Source organism: Pteronotus mesoamericanus, unplaced genomic scaffold (genome assembly GCF_021234165.1).
Source record: "Pteronotus mesoamericanus isolate MK-2021 breed Mesoamerican mustached bat unplaced genomic scaffold, CSHL_Meso_final scaffold_232, whole genome shotgun sequence".
In the NCBI taxonomy this organism is placed as follows: domain Eukaryota; kingdom Metazoa; phylum Chordata; class Mammalia; order Chiroptera; family Mormoopidae; genus Pteronotus; species Pteronotus mesoamericanus.
Window position 1 is genome coordinate 20,623,614 of NW_026555311.1, and position 24,213 is coordinate 20,647,826.

Here is a 24,213-nt window from a genome sequence, read left to right on the forward strand (position 1 = left end):
TAAAAAAAATCTGGAAATTTCTGAAAATCTCCTTTTCAACATAGTGATGCACCAGAGAAGCAAAATTGTTGGACTACATTTATCAACACTACTTTACACTCCTTGACCCTTCACCATAATTGTGAATCACAAAGGTTATAAGAGGAGAATGCCAACAAGAAGATTCATATATTAAAACATTTCTATGAAATAGGGAGTAGTTGTTACATGGATTTAGAAAATACATGGGCTTTACATAGTCAAGAAAAATAACTGCACATATAGCAAAGATGTGAGAAAAGGCTCAAATGTGAGTCTAAAAATAAATAATCAAAGAGAGACAAAACAAAATTCTACAAAATATAAAATAAAAATAGGGTTTAAAATACAATAAGGCCTGATTATCTGTGGCCTTAAATTGATATGGGGTAAAGGATTTCTGTTCACAAACTGATGTCTCCATATACCCATTTACTCCTACTGTTAAATCTACATTAGAATGACTAAATAATTTAAGTGTATGTGTACATATACACACATGTATATATATACCAGGACAAATGAGAAAACAACTGATGATGAACTTAAACACAGTTTAAAAGGATATTATCTTATTGGAAGTGTGATTATTAATATACTAAAGGCAAGGAAGCTACAATTTGGGTATATGTAGAATGTAGAAATAATTCAAATCATGGAAATGAACTATGAGAATAACAATAATAATGACACATCTATAATATTCCCAAATAAAAATATTACTGTAAAATCCTCTAAATAAACTCTTCTATATGACTCATGGGTTGAAATAATAAGGGAAATTAGAAAACATTTTGAAATCAAGTGAAGACTAACATATCAACATTTGTGGGGTCCTGCTAAAGCAGTACTTAGAGGAAATTTTTAGCACTAAAACACTTCACACATCTGAAAAAAGATTGGTCTCAAATCGATAGCTTCAGTTTATACCTTAAGAAACAATTCAATCCTGATAAAATCTTCAAGAAAAATGAGGAATAAAAAGCAATTTCCTTAATGCCATAAAGGGCATAATAACTCAGTGTTATTAAGATGTCAAGTCTTAATGAAAAACCTACAGCTAACATCAATTTTGTGGGAAAAGACTGCTGTTTTACCTTTAAAATCAAGAATATGGAAAAAATGATGACTGCTCTCATAACTTCTTATTCAATGTTCTATTTGAGGTTCTAACCAGTACAATAAGATATGAAAAAGTACAAGGTCCCAAGATTGGAAAATAAGTAAATCTGTTTTTATTTGTAGATGAAACAAATGTCTGTATAGAATATCCAATGGAACATACACGCACACACAAAAATATCTACCAGAACTATAAAGTGACCTTAGCAAGGTTGCACAAAACCAGATCAATATAAAATCATGAAGTATATTGATGTGAATAACAAAACTATGGACATTGAAATTAAATAAGTATATAAAAAAATGTGAACTACTTAGAGATAAATTATACAAAATTTATAAGATCTGTACACTGAAAACTATGACATTGTTGAAAAACATTAAGACCTAAACACACAGAGTGGTATATTACATGGTATTCAAGTGTCTGAACACTCAAGGTTATTAAGATGTTAAGTCTCTCAGATCAGTTTATAAATTTAATGCAAACCCAGCTAAAATCTAGCAGGATCTCTTTTTGTAAAAATTGGCAAGATGATTCTTAAATTCACAAAGAAATAAAAAGTTACCTAAAATATATAAAATGACTTTAAAAAGAACATATTTGAAAGGCTAATATTTCTTTATTTTAAGACATTATGAAGCTACCATTGTCATACCAGTGTTGGAATGGTATAAAAGATAGGCAAATAGATCAAAGAACTAGAAAAGTGTCGAAAAGTAGATTCACTAGTATAGACTTGATTTTCCACAAAGTTTTAGAGATCATTCACAGAAAAAAGGTTAGTTATCATTAAATAACATTGAAATCATTGTATGTATATATGTAAAACAAAACAACAAAAAACAAAAAAGAGGGAACTGCAATTCACACTTCCTGCTGTATACAAAAATTAACTTAAAATGATCATAGACCTAAATACCACTTCACTAGGACACATAGGAGAAAATTTTTATGGCATGAATTAGTTAAAGATTTCTTCATATGACACCAAAACACAACTTACAAAGAAAAAAAATGAGATATGTTGGATTTCATAAGACTATAACTTCTGCTCTTTTAAAACTATGAGAATTAAATACAAATCATATAATGACAGAATATAGTTGCAAATTTTATTTTATTTTAATTATATCTTTATTTGGGGAGTGGTGATGACTTTTATATTGAATTTGTTGGACTGACATTGGTTCACAAAACCATATAGGTTTCAAGTGCACAGCTCAGAGAAACACCATCTGCACACTGCCTCATGTGCCCACTGCCCAAAACAAAATTACTTTCCATACCCACATATCCCCCTTTGCCCACCTTCACCTACCCTCACCCTACTTTTTCTCTGGCTATCATACACTGTTTCTGTGTTTATGAGGTCAGAAAAAGTCCAGCCAATGTTAACATAATGAGGATGGTGTGTGCAACATTTATGTAACCTGGCAGCCAAGGAGAGTGGACTAGAATGCACATGCACGAACAATGAAGGCTTCACTGTACTTGTCAGTGGGGGCAATAGGCACCATTGAGTGAAGATGTGTACTGTGTGGTCATTGCATTCAAAATAACTTAGTGAGCAGAGCAACAAATCTGCATCAAATTCTGTGTTAAGCTTGAACATTCCTCCATGGAAATTATTTGGATGATTCAAAAGGCTTTCAGGGCAATGCAATGAGTGCAGCACAAATAAAAGTGTGGCGCAAATGTTTCAAAGATGGTCAAAAATCTGTTGAAAGTGATCCATGTTCTGGAAGGCCTGTAATAAGCAGAACACCTGAGAATGTTGAACGTGTACGGGGTGCAATCAACAAAGATTGGTAACTGACAGTATAAGAACTAGAAGCTGATCTGGGGATTACAAAGACTATTGTACCAGAGATTTTGATACAGGATCTTGGCATGAGACGTATTGTGGCAAAACTCATCCCATGGCTTTTGCTACCAGAGCGAAGGAACATTATGCTGCAGTTGCTAATGTCTTGTTCAAACCGCTACCAATGAACCGGATTTCCTCAAGAAAGTTATAGCCAGAGATGAATTACAGGTCTGCTCGTGCCAGAAATAAAGGCTCAGTCATCCCAGTGGAAGTTGCCTGGTTCTCCATGCCTGAGGAAGGCACGGCAAATTAACAGAAAGATCAAGATCATGTTAACTATGTTTTTTTAATCGGGAAGATTTTGTCCATCACGAGTATGCCCCTCCAGGCCAAACTATTAATAAAGAGTACCACCCCAATGTTTTTTGTCTGTCAAGAGATGCAATATGATGAAAATAGCAGCAGCTTAGGACAGATGGTGATTGGCAGCTTCATCACGACATGTCTGTTCGTGCATCACATCTTGTACAGAGTTTTTTTTACAAAACATCAAATCACCCAAATGACTCAACCGTCCTATACCCCAGGTGTGGTGCCCCATAACTTCTGGCTTTTCCTGAAACTAAAATCACCTTTGAAATTGAAGAGATTTCAGAATGTCAATGAGACTAAAGAAAATACAGCAAGACAGCTGATGGCCATCCCAACAAAAGATTGTGCAGAGTGTTTTCAACAGTGGAAAAGACACTGGGAGAAATGTGTGAGGTCCCAAGCTGCCTACTATGAAGCAGACTGATGCAGCATTGTCCAATGTACAATGTTTCTTGTATCTTCTTCAATAGATGTTTCTATTTTTCATATTACATAGCTGGATATTTTCTGAACAGAGCACTAAACATACACACACATGTGTATACATATGTATAGTGTATATATAGTATATATACACATATGTGTATGTGTGTATATAATTTTTTTTATAGTTGCCTAATAAAAATGTTTATCTGGAATATATAAAGAGTTCTCAGGACTCAATAATAAGTAAATAAACAATTCTGGCAATTTATTTGAACACAGACTTCATAAAAACATATATCAATGGCAAATATGCATATAAAAATGTTCAACATCATTAATCACTAGGGAATTGCAAATTATACCCACAATATGACTCAACTATAAACATGTTAGATAGGTAAAACCAAAAGACAGACATACCAATTATTGATGAGAATATAAACCAGGACTCTCCCTAACTGCTGATGAGAATGTTAAATAACAAAATCACTTGCAAAACTGACAGTGTCTTACAAAGTTTAACAAACACCTATTATATGATTCAGCCATTATACTTCAAGATATTCACCCAAGAAAATAAAACGTGTCCTACAAACTTGTACACACATATTCATTGCAGCTATTTTTTGTAATAACTAAATCTGAAATCAATCAAAATGACAATTAATAGATGAAGAGATAAATTGATATATCCATACAATGAATATTTCCTAGCAATAAAAAGAAACAAAAACAATTAATACACATAACAACATAGATGTCTCAAAATAATAATGATAAGAGAAAAATTCAGATTAAAAAAAGAATATATACTCAATGGTTTCAGTTTATAAAATTCCATAAAATGCAAACAATATATAGTAACAAAAGTAAGATCAGCATTTTCCTAGGGATGTCTGGGGCAGAAGGATGGGAGGGAGAGATTACAAATTGGCATGAGGACATTTGGGACAGTAATAGATATAACATTTTAAGAAAAATATTGTGGTGATTATTTTCTAGGTGTGTATATATGTATATGTGTATAAATATATTTTAGTTGTATATTTAGTTTATTGAATATTAAAATACTTCAATAAAACATTTAAAAACATTTAGTTGCTGAAGCCATGACTGTTGATAATTTTGCAAAATCTTAAATGGTACAATTTTATGCCACAAATTTAATAAATATGAATTTAAGCAGATTAAATATAAACACAAAGAACTGATGCATCATGGTAAAATTGCTTATATGAAAGAAAAGGAAAAAGTCTTAATAGCAGTTAAAGAAAACTAGACACATTATCTTTAAAGAAGCAACAAGTGATGGTAGATTGCTGGACAAAAAGTAATGGAGTAGTAGCAAATGAAATGTTATGTTTACAATGCTGATAAAATAGAAAAATTGCTATCCCAGATTTCTGCATCCAATGAATTGTCTTGATTTTTTTGAAATAGCACACTGAACATAAAAACAGAAATGATTCATCAGCACAGCCTCAATGAATTTCCTCCTGATATCTATGATCTCTCTGTCTCACCCTTTCCCCACCCATGCCCTACTGATCTGCTTTATACTACTATAGATTAGTTTGCATTTTATGAAACTTTATAAATTATAAAAAATGTACATTCTTTTTTATGTGTATTGTGAAGTATATGCCAAAAATATTGCATCCTTAGCTAAGGAATGGTAGCAAACTTTTTGTATACTTTTCCAAAAAATAAATTAAATTGGTGGGAAACAACCCACCAATATAGCTAAAATTAAACTACTGACAACACTAAGTTATAACAAAAATATAGGGAAATTGGAATTCTTATACACTCCCAGTGGAAGCAGAATAATTAGAATAATTACTTTGCAAAATTCTTTGACAATACTTATTATGGTTTAACCTATAACTCAGTAATTTTACTCTTGGATATACACCTAAAATAAATGCATACATATGTCCATAAGAGGGCACGTACAAGACTTTTTTTGCACTGTTATTTTAAATAGCTAAAAATGGGGGGAAAAAAACAAGTGGCCATTAATATTAAGAAGGATAAATAAGTTGAGGTATATTTAGGTGATAAATAACAGCAATATGAATGAATTAATTATAGCTACACAGTGACATAGATATATGCCACTAATACTATTGAGTAAAATAAAACAAACACAAAAGGGTATATAAATATGATTCTGCTTATGTAAACTTGAGAAGGAGCCAAAGGTAATTTATGGATAGACCTGGAGAACATTATGCTAAGTGAAATAAGCCAGTGATAAAAAAAGAAAAAGTACCATATGATTTCATTCACATGTGGAATCTTATAAACAAGCTGAACTAACAAGCAAAATAGAGACAAACTCATAGATAAAAGAGAAGCTGATTGCTCAGGGCAGAAAGTGCAGGGGGATTGGAGGAGTTGAGCAAAAAAGAAAAAAAAAGAGAGAAAGAACTCATGGAAACAGGCAACAATGTGATGATTGTGGATGTGTGGGTGGAGGTGGAAGAGGTTATAAGGGGAAGAAATAATAATGAAAAAAAATAAAAAGAAACAAAAAAAAGAAGTTCATGTGATGGTTTCCACTGAGGCAGGAGGATGAGGGTGGGATGTTTAGTGGTCAGTTGCTCTGTGTGTGGGAGGCGAGTGTCTTCTGCAGTGCTAGTGAGCCTTTATTTCTTGATGGCATGTGGTGGTTACTCAAGTGTTCAAATTGTGAATATTTATTCAACTGTGTACTCTTAGATTTGGCACTTTTCTTTATGTGTGCTATATTTGAATTTTTAAAGTATTTAAAAAGTCACATCCCAGTATAAAATAAGATCAATCAAATAATAAAATGTTATTAAGAGATTCACAGATCTCTTAGATTAGAAAATTAATAGAAAATATTAATAGATTTAATAAAAATATTAAAAGGTAAATAAAATTAATAGAATATTTTAATGATAAAATTCAGAAAATCTCACTGACATACAACAAAATTAATTGTATGGAAAATAGAAATAAATAAGAAAATCAGAGTATTATGGCAAGAACCAATATCTGAAAACATAAAACTGGAAAAGGAGAAGAAAATTTTAGGTGGCAAATTACCAAATAAATAATGTGAGAAAAAAATTAAAATTTAGGAGAATGTGTCCCCAGATTAAAAAGCCTCTTTGACTCTCCAGCATTGTAAATAAAAAGAAACCATCAAGTCACAATGTTATAACATTTTAGAACAATGAAATATAAAAGCCAAATTCCAAAATTTTCTCAAAAGAATAAAAGTCATATACAAAGTATACAGATTTAGAATGGGATTGTTAATAACACTGTAATGTAGAAAATAGCAGCAAAACCTTTCAAAATCCTATATAATGTTTTAGTTTTTTTCTTTATCTAAATATATTCTATTCAAGTTAAGGGTGAAAAAATAGTTTTCAGACATTAAACTTCTCAAAATAATCAGTTCTCATTTAAACTTTCTCAAGTGATACCATAAAACAAGTGAATAAACTAAAAAAAATAGGGAATTTAAGAAAAGATTCATTTGTATGGGAAAAATGACAAAAAAACAACAAGACAGTAGCTGGGCAACACAAATAGCAATTCTAGTAGGGAAAAAGAGGGGTTTGGAAGCAGGGTTTCAAGAGCAAAATGGAATTAATGTGATCAAACATAGTGCTTTACAATATTAAATAAAATAGAGTTAATGAAACACTTGACACAAAGTAAACAATACTATGAAAAGTAGGATAGATTATGTTTAGTGTCCCTTTCAGTTTTTTCCTTGTATCCAAATGTTAGAGTACCCACAACACAGTACTTTTATCCAATTCTCTAAAGTAGAAATTTTAAACATCACTCTCTATCCTCAGCCTCTTAAATTAATTCCAGGTTCATGTATCTAATTGACTACTGAACACATCTACTTGGCTGACTAATAGCCATTGAAACCCTACCACGACAAAACTGAAATTCAGATCTTTTGCCCCCAAACCTGCTTTATTCACCACCTCCCTTAACTCAGTTCACGATTCTTCTAATTTTTGAGTCAAAAATCCCAAAGTAACATTGGATTTGTCCTTTTATCTTACACCCCAAATCTTTTTATAACTTTCTTAGAACTTTTTAGCATATATATTCCAATAGCTACTTTCAAAATTTAACTCAGAACCTGACCATTGCTTACTGGATCATCTCTTGCTGCTATTGGACTCCATATACCACTGAAATAGCTTCCTAATTAATGTTCTTTTAGCTCTTGACTCCCTTTTATTCTCTACATAGAAGACCAAATGCAACCTTTTAAACATAAATAAGATCATAACATTTGTCTGCTCAAAACCATACCAAATAAATTTTAAAATACGATGACCCACTGAAGAGACATAAAGACCCTACAAAGAAAGAAAACAACAGGTCAATTTTGCTGATGATCATAGATGCTAAAATCCTCAATGAAATATTGGTAAACCGCATCCAGCAATACATTCAAAAGATTATCCACCATGATCAAGTGGGATTCATCCCAGGCATGCAGGGATGGTTCAATATATGCAAATCAGTAAACGTGATATCACATAAATAAAAGACAAAAACCACATGATCATCTTGATAGATGCAGAAAAAGCATATGATAAGGTACAGCACCCATTTATGATCAAAACACTCAGCAAAATGGGAATAAATGGGGCATTCCTCTACGTAATTAAAGGCCATATATGGAAAACCTACAGCCAACATCATACTCAACGGGCAAAAACTGAAAGCTTTCCCACTAAGATCGGGAACACGACAAGGACGTCCACTCTCACCGCTTCTTTTCAACATCGTATTGGAAGTCCTAGCCACAGCAGTCAGACAAGAGAAAGAGATAAAAGGCAGCCAAATAGGAAAGGAGGAAGTAAAGCTATCATTGTTTGTAGATGACATGATAGTGTACATAGAGAACCCTGTAGACTCTACCAAAAACCTCCACAACCTAATAAGTGAATTTGGCAAAACAGCAGGATACAAAATCAATATTCAGAAATCAAAGGCATTTTTGTACACCAGCAATGAAATAGAAGAAGAAGAAATCAAAAAAAAAAAATACCATTTGATATAGCAACAAGAAAAATAAAGTACCTAGGGAAAAATTTAACCAAAGATGTAAAAGACCTGTACGCAGAAAACTATACAACATTGAAAAAAGAAATTAAGGAAGACACAAATAAATGGAAGCATATACCGTGCTCATGGATTGGAAGAATTAATATCATCAAAATGTCCATACTACCCAAAGCAATTTATAGATTCAACACATCTTATTAAGATACCAATGACGTATTTCACAGAAATAGAACAGACATTTCCAAAATTTATATGGAACCATAAATGACCCCGAATAGCCTCAGCAATTTTGAGAAAGAAACACAAAGTAGGAGGGATCACAATACCAGACATCAAACTCTACTACAAAGCCACTATACTCAAAACAATCTGGTACTGGCACAAGAACAGACCCCTAGACCAGTGGAACAGAATAGGAAGCCCAGAAATAAGCCCAGGTCTCTATGGGCATCTAATATTTGACAATGGGGCAGAAGCATAAAATGGAGCAATAATAGCCTCTTCAAGAAATGGTGTTGGCAGAGCTGGACGGCTACACGCAAAAAATTGAAATTGGATCATCAGCTGACACCATACACAAAATAAACTCAAGATGGATAAAAGACTTAAATATAAGCCGCAACACCATAAAAGTCCTAGAGCAGAACATTGGCAGGAAACTCTCAGATATCCCATGCAGCAATTTTTTCACTGATATGTCTCCTAAAGCAAGGGACATAAAGGAAAGAATAAACAAGTGGGACCTCATCAAAATAAGAAGCTTCTGCACGGCGAAAGAAAACATCAGCAAAATGAAAAGGGAGCCAACCGTATGGGAAAATATATTCGCTAATGATACATCAGATAGAGGTTTGAGCTCCAAGACATATAAAGAACTCACTCGACTCCACTCCAAGAAGACAAATCATCCAATCCAAAAATGGGCAAAGGACCTGGGCAGACGCTTTTGCAAGGAGGAGATACAGAGGGCTCAGAGATATTTGAAAGGATACTCAGCATCACTAGCCATCAGAGAAATTCAGATCCAAACCACCATGAGGTACCATCTCACACCGGTCAGAATATCCATCATAAACAGATCAACAAACAGGTGCTGGCGAGGCTGTGGAGAAAAGGGAATCCTAGTCCACTGTTGGTGGGAATGCAGACTGGTGCAGCCACTGTGGAAAGCAGTGTGGAATTTCCTCAGAAAGCTGAAAATGGAACTGCCTTTTGATCCAGGGATTCCTCTGCTGGGACTATACCCTGAGAACACCAAAACGCCGATACAAAAGGACCTATGCACCCTAATGTTCATAGCAGCACAATTTACAATAGCCAAGTGTTGGAAGTAACCTAAATGCCCATCAGTAGATGATTGGATCAAAAAATGATGGTACATATACACAATGGAATACTACGCAGCAGAAAGAAAAAAAGAACTACTAAACTTCGCGAAAGCATGGATGGAACTGGAGAGCATTATGCTAAGTGAAATAAGCCAGGGGGCAAAAGACAAATACCATGTGATCTCACCTATAAGTGGAACCTAACCAACAATACAAAGATGCAAGGAAAATAAGACCAGCAACACTGAAAGGAAAAGAAATCAACAGAGACAAGATGGAAGTGGGGGCGGGGAAAAGGAAGGGAAAGGGAAAGTCAAGGAACATATAGCAAGGACTCATGGACAAAACCAAAGGGGAAGAGCTGAGGGAGGGTAGGAGGGAGGGGGCAAGGGAAAGTGGTTGTGGGGAGGCAGAGACAAGTGTATTTGAAAAAATAAATTAAAATAAAATTTAAAAAAATCCAAAACCCTATAAAACATTTTTTGAAGGACAATGGGGGAAATTTGAATGTGGACTGCATATTAGACAATAGATGAAATTATGTTAATATGGGTCATTTACGAAGATCCACTGAGGGAGGGATGGAGGGAGGAGGCAAGGGAAAGTGGTGGGGGGTAGGCAGAGACAAATATATTTGAAAAAATAAAGAAATAAATAAATGTAACTTCTAAAAAAAAGTAAAAAAAAAAAAACCCATACCAAAAAATTTTAAAATACGATGACTCACTAAAGAGACATAAACGACCAGGGCTGAGGCTCTAACTCATGCCGTTTTTTTTTTTTTTTAATTGCCTTTTTCCCTCCCATTTACTCACTGAGCTTCAACTCCACTGGACATGCTATTTCTAGAAGATATAAAATATCCCCTGATGACTATGCCAGTTATTCCTTTCTTATTCTATCTAAAATACCAATACCTTTCACCATGCCCATAATATTTATCCTTCCTCACATTAAGTTATATACTGGGATTTGTATTTAGTTTATCACTGCCTCTTTCCTCTCAATTCATTAAGGGGAGGAATTTGATCTCTTAACCTCTGTGTCCCTAGTGTTCAGAACATAGAGAAGACATAACCAAAATATTTATTGAATACATCAATTTATTCTCTCTTATTTTCTCTCATGGTGATGTAAGATGAAATTATGGCTTACTCCTTTGTTGTCTGTGATTAAAAGCTAGTTGGAAGCAAAGAGGCTCAAAATTTTGCTTTATGAAATTGAAACAGAAGAGCTATAAAACTGCTTAAGAATCTCCATGCTATTTATTCTGCTTGGTAAGATTCTCCCATGGTTTATCAGTCAAAATGAAAGGAAGATTATGTAGAATGTCACACAGGCAAACCAATATTCACCCAATCTGCTAACTAGAGTAGTTTTGTTATTGCTTTGGAGGATAGGCCTTATGGGTTTTCTCCTTACATACCATAGACTCAATCTAGGGTACAAAAGGGCCTAAGTGCAAGAGGGAATCAGTGAGAGCAAGTAAAAACAGAGCCTTTCCAATAAATAATTCAATTTCTAAATTATTCAGGTATCTGCATCACCACTAAAGCCTTAGATAGGTAATACAAATACAAATGATACAAAGAAAACTGGAAAAGGAGAAGAAAATGAACAACTGGTTTCTATTAAGTGATATACAACAACTCCACAGATGTGTTTCAAATAGATCTCACTTGTTATTAATCTAATATCTTATTTAATGTATGAAGAATCACTCACCATTTGAAGTACTGTGATTTTAAAACAACTTAAATAATACTTTAAACCTACTTTCTAAAATATTAGACAATTTTCTTCTTTTACCTAATTACACTAAAAATACTATTGATTTTTTTCCTGTGATGAATCAAAACATGGAAATGAGGAGAAATAGATATAGTTCATAATTATTTAGAAGTAGTTAGACTAAAATCAATTGTACAAATGGACAAATATTATTTTATTTTCCCCTCTTTCTGATGTATTTGTGACATATCACTAACAGTACGGGAAGGAAATTGTATTATAGGTTTTATTTCTTCCTAGTGTTAAAACTGCTTTTTTAATCTAATAGTCTCATCACCTCGTTTACCAATGCATAGTAAGGTCCTTCAATATTGTAAAGATGTTAAGATGAAATACTTTTCTCATAAAGAAGGAGTAGATGTACCTTCTCCGAGGGAAATTCCAGCACTTTTGCAAATGTCAAAACCCTCAAGGAACTCAAACTCTGTTACGCTGATGGATAAACAACGATGAACACTTCCCTTAATTTTGGCCTTTACAACAGCAATCTTTGCTGATTTTTTTCTATTTTTAAATTTAAAATCATTACTTTAGATTTATTAAAGAAATTTGCTTGATTGTTTTCTATGGTCATCTAAGTGAACAACTAGTTTAAATTAAAATATATTGCTCGGAAAAATGTTGCCATTTTTAAACCCTCTTTTGGTATCTTAAGTAAAATGTTGATAGGAAACAATCTGAAAAAAATGATGAAACCAGATTGATTAATTTGTCAACTAATGTTGAAATTAGCTGTGTGACAGTAGTGGAGAAATAGATTTTTAAATATTTTTGTTTTTTCTCTCTTGTTGAAGCAAGAAAAGCATAGTCATATTGTATGTGTTTATACTCTGGGTTGTGGTCTTATGAGAAAATGTTTATCAAGAACACATAAATGGACCCACTAACATATCTCTGTGTTTGTTTTAAATTGATTTTTAAAAATGAGTCCAGGATTATAAATCTCTCAATATAGTCATTTATACCTCCTGAGGTTTTCCCACTGGTGACCTATATACTGGTGACCTATTTTAAAAATTGAATTTTCCTCTTTCCAGCTTGGGCCCGGCATAATGGCTCCCGCAAAGGAGGGTGGCGAGAAGAAGAAGGGCCGTTCTGCCATCAACGAGGTAGTGACCAGAGAGTACACCATCAACATCCATAAGCGCGTCCATGGAGTGGGCTTCAAGAAGCATGCTCCTCGGGCACTCAAAGAGATCCAGAAATTTGCCTTGAAGGAGATGGGAACTCCAGAGGTGCGCATTGACACCAGGCTCAACAAAGCCTTCTGGGCCAAAGGAATTAGGAATGTCTCATATCGTATCCGGGTGCAGTTGTCCAGAAAACGAAATGAGGATGAAGATTCACCAAACGAGCTCTATACGTTGGTCACCTATGTACCTGTCACCACTTTGAAAAATCTACAGACAGTTAATGTGGATGAGAACTAACTGCTGATTGTCAAATAAAGTTATAAAACTGGCTTTGAGGTTTGGTTTCCTGTTTCTAGTGGCAATGTAATATGTTTGTATATCTTAAAGTACTTGCCAATTAAAGAATCATTTGGAAAGCTTAAAAAAAATTGAATTTTCCTAGAAAAAGAGGAAAAATAATGAAAGTATGTGGCATCTCAGAAGATAACATTAAGATGGAAGGAAAACAACACACACTTCCCTTTCTGTGACAGCTTAGTAAATTGGGAAATCAGGTTCAATTATGTGGTGTGATTTGCTTCTTGAACAATGTTTCTTATTACTTTTTTGTCTTATATAATTTCTGATAATTGGAGGTATGAAAAAACCTTCTAATACCATATTTGATACATAATTGAACCCCCAGATTACTTATTAAATTCATTGCTGAATCAGGGTATTTATGTGTCATATGTCAAGAAAATAACAAGCTTACTTCATCTTCTATTTGTTGAAGATTTAATTTCTTCTAACAACTATGTGATGCAAAACTTCTACAGTTGCTGTCTTGGGAATTTTGATAAATTTTATATAGGGATGTCTTAGTATACAGAATGCTCAAAAAACATTCAGGTTCTAAATTCAGAATAATTATGTCAATGAAAATTACACATTTTAATAGCACTGGTTTATATCTCCAAATGGAGAATACAAATCAGTATTCTAAGTCTGGGCCTATGATGAAAGTTATTGTATTCCATATACTTGAGTAAATAATAAAAAAATCATTTAGAAAATATCTCCCAAAGTGTATTTTACAGACTTAATAACTGAAAATTATAATATAAACACTATGATCAAATAAAATTGAACAAAGCTGGCTAAATGAAGTTAAATAGCTGGTTTTCCAATATGACTTCTCAAAGCTGTTAATATACATTTGAGTTAGCTAGAGAGTGTTATAAGTAGTAAACAGAACTTTTAAATTATATTTGATCAAGAAATTATTTTTAAGAATGGAAATCTGTATTATTGGTGCTTTAAATAAAAAAGACTTTACCTCCCTCTTCTGAAACTTCAGCTCTGAAACTTACAGCTGGGGTTTCCTGATAGCAAATACTGTCTTGAGATTGTCAATTACGACTGTCTGTGTACTCATAAGTGAGTCATTCTACAAATAGTTCAACTCTGCTGATTCTTATTATATGAAAAGATATTTTGATTTTAATTTGTATCTATGAGTTGTCAAAAGATGATTACCATTCATCTTGATAATTTCAAGAAAAGATGAATGTGTTCTCTATTCCATATATTGCACCATTTACAGAAAATTTGAAAATAGAAATAAAACCAGTACTTATCTCTAAAGAACTTTGCCCTATCATATCCACCAGATGTGCACTAAATAATTTACCTATTTTTGAAACACATCAGGTACTTATTAGATGGCTACATATCACAAGATAAACACATACTGTTTTACCAATTTCTTTGTGAGTTTCTGTATACAGGGTGGGACAAAAGTAGGTTTATAGTTGTGAGTACGAGAAACAGAGTTTACTTTTGTACTATTATTTATTAGTTATTCAATTATTTTCCATACAAACAACTGTAAACATACTTTTGCCCCACCCTGTATATGCAAGAAAAATGTGAAAATCTTATTAGAGGCAGGTAGGTACACATGGCTTTGAATTTCCAGAGTTATCCTTGTACCATAAAAAAAAAAAAAAGATTTTTGTTTTGACAAAATCTATTCCTTGTAAAACCATACTACATTTCTTCAGTGTTTTTTTTTCCCCAAGGTTCTGTTAAATTTCTACATGAGAAAAGAGGCTAATAGGAATTGACATGATTTTCTGCTTTATAAAAGATGCTATAAGATGTTTTCAGCATTTGACCCAGCAGGTAAAGAACTTGGAACTTATGTTTCCTATCCACAGAGCAAGAAAAGAAAACATGGGATAAACAGAAAATCAACTCTTTTTAGATCCATCATAAAATTGAAGACATAGGGCAGGCCACAACACCAAAAACACTAGAAGAAAATTTAGCGTCTGGAACCATAGCAGGAACAAACAGTAAATACAGCATGATGTCAATCAGTTAAACATAAAATCTCACAGTAAATAAACAAACAAATAAATAAATAAATGTATGTCTCTGTTTCTTTTCTTCAATACGTAATATATTGGATAGAATGCAAAGCATACAAAAAGGCAAAAACCACAGTTAAAGAGCATCAGAACCAGATTCTGATATGACAGAGCTTGAAATTTTCAGATCAAAAATTTAAAATAACTATGATTAATATGCTAAAGACTTATGGAAAAAAGTGGACAATATGCAAAAACAGATGGATAAAGCAGAGAGATAGAAACTCTAAGAAAGATTCTAAAGGAAAAGCCAGAATCAAAAACACTGAAATGCACATGAGGATGGGCTCAATGGCCAATTAAGCATGGTCAGTGAAAGAACCAGTGAGCTTGAAGAAACATTAAAAGAGACTTCACAATTTGAAAAGCAAATAAAAATAATTTTAAAAAAGTATCCAAGGACCATGGGTCAATTACAATAGGTATAATGTGAATGTTTTGAGAACACCATTAGTAGAATAAAGGGAAAAAGGAACACAAAAAATAATTGAAGTATACTGACAGAAACTTTTAATGATAGACATCAAACCAAAGATCCAGTAACCTCATAGAAGCAGAATTGACAGCAAATAAATGGAAACCTAGGTATATTACATCCAAACTGTAGAAAGCCAAAAACTGAGAAACAGCCTTGAAAGACAGTAGAGAATAGGGAAGTCTTACCTTTAGAGGAGCAAGGATAAGATTAGAACTCTCTTCAGAAAGCACACAAGCAAGAAAAGAATGGCATGAGATATTTGAAGTATTAAAATAGAAAAAAACCCCAAGCAACTTAGAATTGTATATATAATGAAATTATCCTTTAAAAATGAAGAAATAATGAGTTTCTGAAAACAAAAAACAAGGCAATTTGTTGCCAGTAAACATGCCTTGCAAGAAATGTTAAGAAGTTTCTTCAGAAAGAAAGAAAATGACCTATGTCAGAAACTCAAATTGGCATAAAGAAAGAAAGAACATTATAGGAGGAATAAGTGAAGGTACAACTAAAATATTATAAAATACTTCAAGTCCAATATGGTAGAATTATTATATATATTAATGTCTTCTATATTTAAGTCCCTGTTAAAAAAGCTGAAAAAAAAACAATAAAGGAAGCTAAACAATTAACAAAGGTAGACATGGGCACCATTAATAAGAAGTAGATTTTAACATATTTGGATATGGGCAGGAGATCAAGGATTCCATGTTCTTGTCTAAATTTTGCAGTAAGATGAGCAACTTCCTTGACTGTAGCAAGTTACAGGAGGCTAAAAAGTCAGAGATATGCAAGGAAGAAGGTGTAGCTAAAGAGTTGCAATTTTCCCTGCAGACTCTCAGAGGAATCAGGCTCTTGGAAGCCCCAAAGCTGATAGGGGGCAGTACGAGCTAATGGGTGTATTTAGAATCTTATGAGATGAATTGATCCTTTCAACTCTAGTTTTACTTCATAAGCAGTACACCTGGATGCTGGAATCTGAACACAAGGTAAAGTGATGCTCTAAAGCAATTGAATAAACAACCTTAGAGAAATAGGCCAGTCTGTGAGTTCCTCACCCTTCAGAGTAAATACCTCCACATTTTCACATCTCCCAACATAATGATTACCCACCCTATCACCACTCACCATAGTCATGACTACTCATCGACAAAGCTCTTTTCCTACATATCTATAGACCCCAATCAGATTTTTTATACTATAATTTAAAATATAATAAAAAATTAAGGATTTGCCACATATTTGAAGTAAGCTATCCCTACGAGGGACAAAAACAGGGAAAAAAATCCATGAATAAAACCTATAAAATGTACAGAAATAAAATTTTACCTGCAAGTACTCTAGTTATTAACTTTAGGGAGATCAAAAGGTTACTATCAATATGCTGTTAAAGTGGATCCTTCAGAGAACAAATGATTTTAGAGAATAAGTTTCTAAGTGCTAAAATGAAGGCATAGAAAAATTATATATAAAGGCATAGGAAATAAAGTTAAGGCACTCTGAAAAACTGAAATAAAAATATAAAACAATATGAGATAAGATGAGAGAGGGGATGTCAATCTAAAAGATTAAATATCCTATTAACAGAAATTTCATTAAATGGAAATAGAAATTTATACTGTTAGTCAACGCTATTTGACACACAGAGCTTTTGTTGCTAAAACTTGAAATAGTTCCACATTAATTGGTTAAATAAATGCCTACCTGAGATCCAGACTGTCTTCCTATTGCCCCAGTCACCAAAATTCTTTTCCCAGATTATCTTGAACAACTCAAGATTAAAGCAACTAAAAGGCTTGGCTGATTACAGACTACTAGGACATGCCCAGTTATGACCAACTTCTGTTCTGGTTCAGTATTTATGCCAATTTTCTCAAAAGGCCTATTCCAAGGGCACGGTGATTACTTCTCTCCAGGGACCTCAGAAGTTTGGACTATGACCCAGTTAGATGCCAGTCTTGAACATTTCCAGGAAGGCACCATGTATTTGCCCTTGTCATAATCAGCCCTTGGCCTTCCAACCAATTTCTTTCATGACACTTCCCATACCCTAAGCCTATCTTAACAGGATGGTTTGTATCTTGATGAGAGTTCTGTCATCTAGGAAATAAATCATTGGTACCTCTTGAGCCCTCATGCAGTAAGGCTGTCACTGAGGGCTAATACTTCCTGAGAGTCACTCATACATAACTACTTGAGGAAATTAAGACATCCAGGTAGAAGGAAAGAGAAGATGTGGAATGACAGTAACAAGGACTATTGCAGACACTGGCCACCTGAAAACCTGCCAACAGAGTGGCATATTCATTACAGAAGAGAGGATTTAAAGAAAGGAACTGCCCCCGGGTGTGTATCCACATTCTAGAATGTTCTAAGATTATGATTTCTCCTGTTCATTATTCCTGTTGAATTTTGCCCCTACTAAAATGTGGTTTGGCAACACTATCAAAATCCCCATCCTTCATAGCCATTAACAGATTCTAATTTTACCAGTAAAAGAAATAGCTAATTTTATGGGGCATTTGATCCATGTAAGATACTGCTATAAATTAACATTGGACCATAAGAGTACTGTAATTTTATCTCATCCTCATTTACAGATTAAGTAATTTAGACAAAAAGAGATGACTTAAAAGATAAGTGGCAAAGCTGGAATTTAAATGTAAACATCCCAATGAGAGCCCAGTTTCTTGAATGCCGAACTACACTATTGTCACAGGATTAGGTTTCACTGGACTAAATATGGTGGTAATAAACCACTTTTATGACTTTTTGATAATAGAGATATTAAAAATTTTAAAAAGTCACAGACTGGGTTGAACATTTTGAATATAATTGCTGTTAAATTAAGCAGAAGGAAAAAATCTTTCAGCACCTTTAGAGACAACAAATAACATAATAACTTTCAATTTAATGAGGAAATTATTGGAAGAGTTTTATATGGTCCCTTATGTCAAATAATTGCACAAGGTCACTATTAGCACTGAAACACACACACACACACACACACACACACACAATCTTAATTTATAAATCCAAACACCATTTTATAAAAATCAATCAAGTTTAATAATTTGTTTTATATAGTCATTTGTAAAATATCCACAATTTATCATGCTAAAAACAAGTTGATGAACTATAATATATTTATCACAGATAGTTTATTAGGAAATTAAAAGGCTTATTTACAAATTTTGATATATATTGATTCATAAACTTATTCATACTAGTGTATAGATTGTTGAATATTTCACTATTACACTTTTTACCATGAAAAAGATATTAACTTGGATGGGGTGTTTATATTTTATATTGAGCACTTTATACTTTCATATAAAAATATATAGACAGAGGGACTGGCAAGATGGTGGAGGGTGGAGGGAATGGAAGTCACACTGATCTCCTCCCAAGATCAATATGGAATTACAACTCTATTGTGGAGAAATCACCTGTAACGAACAACTGAACAATAGCGAGACAGGAGCCTTATAACCTGAGACAGACAGAAAAATCAGCTTTAGCACAACCTGGCTAATAAAGAGTGTGGTAGAGGCTCAAGAAAGTGGGCTGGGTATCCACAGGTGACAGCACCAAAAGGATATTTAAACAGCCAGGTGGATCCTCCTGAGAAGAGTGGGGTCTAAGCTATAAGTGGGGATCTCTAGCCTACAGCACCAGACTCCAAAAAATTCACAGATAACAGCCAGCTGAGAAAAGCAGCAGGGTTGCTCTCAGCCAGAGACAGGCGGCTGGAGATGCAAAGAGCTGGTTAAAGGACCAACACATAAATTTTTGTTTGCAGGCACTTACCCTAGGCTCCAGTTGGTGAAATACAAATACCATATGATCTCACTTCTAAGGGGAATCTAGTCAACAAAATAAACTAATGAAGAAAATAAACCACAGGCATGGAAGCATGGAGCAGACTGAAAGGGACCAGAGAGGATGGGGAAAGAGGACAATGGTGGAGAGAAGGGGAAGGGACTAAGCAAAGAACATGTATGAATGACCCATGGACATGGACAACAGAGTGGGAATTGACTGTGGGAGTGGGTGGTGCGGGTGGGATGGGTGGAGGGGGTAAAGGGGGAAAAATTGAGGCAACTGTAATAGAACAAACATGATTTATAAATTTAAAAAAAATTTTGACATAAAAAAAGAAATATGGTAGTTATAATAATAATGATGCCATAGAGAAACAAAACTTTAGTATTATGAATGATTATTTACTGAGCTGGAAGATCAAACATCTTCTCTACAGTGCTGAATGAAAGAAACAAAAAGCTAAAAGTTAATGAGTAAAAAGTTAGGTACATTGAGAATAAAATGTGAAGTTGCAAAATTCCAGTTCTAGAATTTCTAAAAACTGATAACAGAGATCACAAAAGGGAGAGAATAAAGCAATAGTAAAAGAGCTCTCTTCACATTTTTAGAACGAAAGAGTTGTCCATATGTATTTACCAGAAATATCTAATGAAACATTAGAACTCCTGGAGCAATTAAAAACAAAGTTTGAGAAGAAAATAAAACAAAACAAAAACTATCAAAAGAAGTATTGTAGTCTCAGTAAATATTTGATCATTAACACCTTAAAAGTTCTGAGAAAATGTTCTTTTTTTTGCACCTGGAATTATATGTCTGGCAAAATATAACTAAAGGGCGAAGTCAAAATAAAGACTTCGTGAGACATTCAAAGACTATGAATATTTAACACTCATGAACATATTTTATATTTTAAAATAATAACTTATAGATATAGATATTGATCTCACACATAAACACACATAAAACATGAGAAAAATCAGGAAATATGTAATCAGTTCTGAATATTAAATAGGTGGTTGTGAAACAACGTAATTAAAAATTGTTCCTAGAAAGAAGGTTAATAGCAAATAAAATTGATGAAGCTCATAATTTAAATTCTAGGTAACAGAAAATACTCCGACCTGCTATAAGTCCTATCTTGTCTAGGAAAAAGACACTGTAAATAATATATTCCTCCAATTGTAATAAAAGAGCAGTCTAAATGTAGTTATTGCATATTTAAGATTGGTTTCTAAATAAAGTAAATTGGTATAGCTTTCAAAATTCTAGAATTAAAAAACATCAAGAAAAAACCAGTAAAGATAGTGAGAGAGGAAAGAAAAGACAATAAATAAGAAACAAAATAAAAATGGTAGCATGACTAAAAAACATATAGTGTTCTTAAGAAAGTAAAACAAAGCTGGAAGCATCATAATTCCAATTTCAAACTAGATTACAAAACTGTAGTAAACGAAACAGTGTGATACTGGCATTAAAACAGACACATAGATTAGTGGAACAGAATAAAGGGCCCAGGAATAAACCCATACATATATGGTCAATTAGTTTATGATAAAGGAGCCAAGGATATACAATGGGGGAAAGGAAAGTCTCTTCAGTAAATAGTGATGAAAAACTGGACAGCTACAAGCAAAAGGATGAAACTGGATCACTATCTTATACCATTCACAAATACAGATTTAAAATAGATTCAAGACTTAAGACCTAAAGGAGTAAGCCTATTAGAAGAAAATATAGGAAAAAGAGTTTATCATAGGTCTTGGCAATCATTTTTATTGCAAATGTCACCAAAAGCACAGCAAGAAAAGCAAATATAAACAAACTTATGGGATGGAAGAATATATTAGCAATCTATATATCAGATAAAGTGTTAATACCCAAAATATATAAAGAACACATACAATTCAATAGCAAAAAGATTAATAATATATTTTTAAAAGGACATAGATATGGAATAGACTTTTTTTTCAAATATTAAAAAATAACTAATAAGTGCATGAACAGATGTTCCACACTGCTTATCATTAGGGAAATGCAATTTAAAACCACCATGATATCACCTTTCACCTGTTAGACTGCCTATTATCAAAAAGACAAGAGATGACAGTGGCTGACCAGCATGTGGAAAATAGGAAATGCTTGTGCACTGTTGGTGGGACCACAAATTGGTGCAGCCACTATGGAAAATAGTATCGAGATTCTTCAAATGTTAATAATAGAACTACTATATGATCCAACAATCCCACTTCTACATATATTTCTGAAGGAATTGGAATTATTATCTCAAAGAGATATTTGCATTTCCATGTGCATGGCAACATTATTTACAATACTTAAAACATGAAAACAAACAGTGTGCACTGACAGATGGTGGATGAAGAAAATATGGCACATATGCAATGTAATATCGTTCAGCCATAGAGAAAAAGGAAATCCTTTTATTTTTAATAACGTAGGCAGAACTTGAGGCTATAAGGCTTTGTGAAATAACTCAGAGTAAGCTAAATACTGTATTATCTCACTCATACAAAGAATCTAAAAAGTGCCAAAATCATAGAAACGGAGAGTGGAATGAAATTGTCAAAATAAGTATCTATACTATATTACACAAAGGTGCTAGGAGAGTGGTTCTTAAGTGTTCTCACTAAAGAAAAATATTATGTGAGGTGATGAATGTATTAACTAACCTTATTATAGTTAATTATTTCACATATATATGCATCAAATTACATTGTATACCTTAAATTTATACAAAATTATACCCTTCTCACAATAATTATTTCAAATTGGACCACAGACCTAAAGGAAAAATATAAAACTATAAAATTTTTAGAATAAAATAGAGGAGAAAATCTGGGTGATTTTGGCTTTGGTGATAACTTTTCATATGCAACACCAAAAGCACAGTCCATGAAAGTAAAAAAATTGATACATTGACATAAAATTTGGTAAGTTAATTAAAATTAAAAACTTCCACTTGCAGAAGACACTTAAGAAAATGAAAAGCTAAAGCTGTTGGGGGTGACTGGTTAGAGGGATTGAGAAAGAAAGAGAAAAGAAGAAAATAAAACTCACGGAAATGGACAACAGTGCGCTGACTGCTGGGGACCGCGGGGGAGGTGGAGGAGGGTGTGGTGGGGACAAATGGTGATGGATGGAGACTGGACTTGCGGTGGTGAACGCACAATACAGTGGACAGATGATGTGTAGTAGGATTGTGCACCTGTAACCTGTACAACTTTGTTTACCAGTGCCACCCCAAGAAATTCAATAAAAAAATTAAAAACTCCAGAGTGGCAGAAAATATTTACTGAATACGTATCTTATAAAAGATTTTTATCCAGAAAATACAAATAACCCTCAAAACACATCAATAAGAAACAATCAATTTTTAAAATAGGTGAAACACACCTCACTAAAGATCTACAGATGGAAAGTAAACACATAAAAGTATAGCAGTGTTATTTACAATCACCAAGATATGGAAGCAGCCCAAGTGTCCATTAGTAGATGAGTAGATAAAAAATCTATTGTACATTTACACACTACTCAACCGTAAAAAAGACTTTACTGTCTGTGACAGCATGGATGGCCCTGGAGAACATTATGCTAAGTGAAATAAGTCAGTCAGCAAAGACAAATACCATATGAATTCACTCATATGTGGGATCTAATGAACATACTGAACTAAAAAGGAAAACAGGACCAGACTCATAGATGGAGGGCAGGTGGACGGCTATGTGGTCGATGGTTAGGGAGCAGAGGGATTGAGCAACAAGGAAAAAGGACTCATAGACATGGACAACAGTGTAATGATTGCAAGAGGCAAGGAGGTTCAAAGGGAATAAATGGTAATGGAAAAAATACAACAAAAACACTTTTAAAAACATTCAGCAAGAAAAAATGAATACACACACACACACACACACACACACTCAACCTCATATACCATTAGAGCATTGCAAATTAAAGCAACAATGAAATACTACTACATAAAACTGATAGTGTCAAATTCTGGAGAGTGTATGGAACGATAATAACTTTCATCCTTGATGGTGGGATTTCCAAAGGTATAGTCGCTTTTGAAAACAACCTGGGAATTTTGTTTAAGTTGAACATAATCTTAATAAAATACAGCAACAATAATCCTAAATACTTACCCCCACTGATCTGAGAACTTGTGTTTACACACATACATATAAAAAATTGCACCCAATTTTAAAAGCTTTATTCATAATGGTTCAAACTGTAAGCAAGCAAGTTATTCTGTAATAGGTGAATGAATAAACAAATGGTGTACAATCATACAATGGAATATTATGCATTGATAAAAAATGAGCTACTGAGCCACAAAAATAAATGATAGAGGTAGTCTGAAATATCCGCACATTATAATTTCTATTATACGACAATATTATG

At 33.4% G+C, this 24,213-nt stretch overlaps 1 protein-coding gene across 1 annotated transcript; it reads left to right on the plus strand.

Moving 5' to 3' along the window:
• Positions 1-12,990: 12,990 nt before the first annotated feature.
• Positions 12,991-13,377, plus strand: LOC129085190 (60S ribosomal protein L31-like). The gene has a single exon (XM_054591547.1). It carries the CDS (start codon positions 13,000-13,002, stop codon positions 13,375-13,377), a length of 378 nt encoding a protein of 125 aa, XP_054447522.1. The 5' UTR covers positions 12,991-12,999.
• Positions 13,378-24,213: the final 10,836 nt, after the last annotated feature.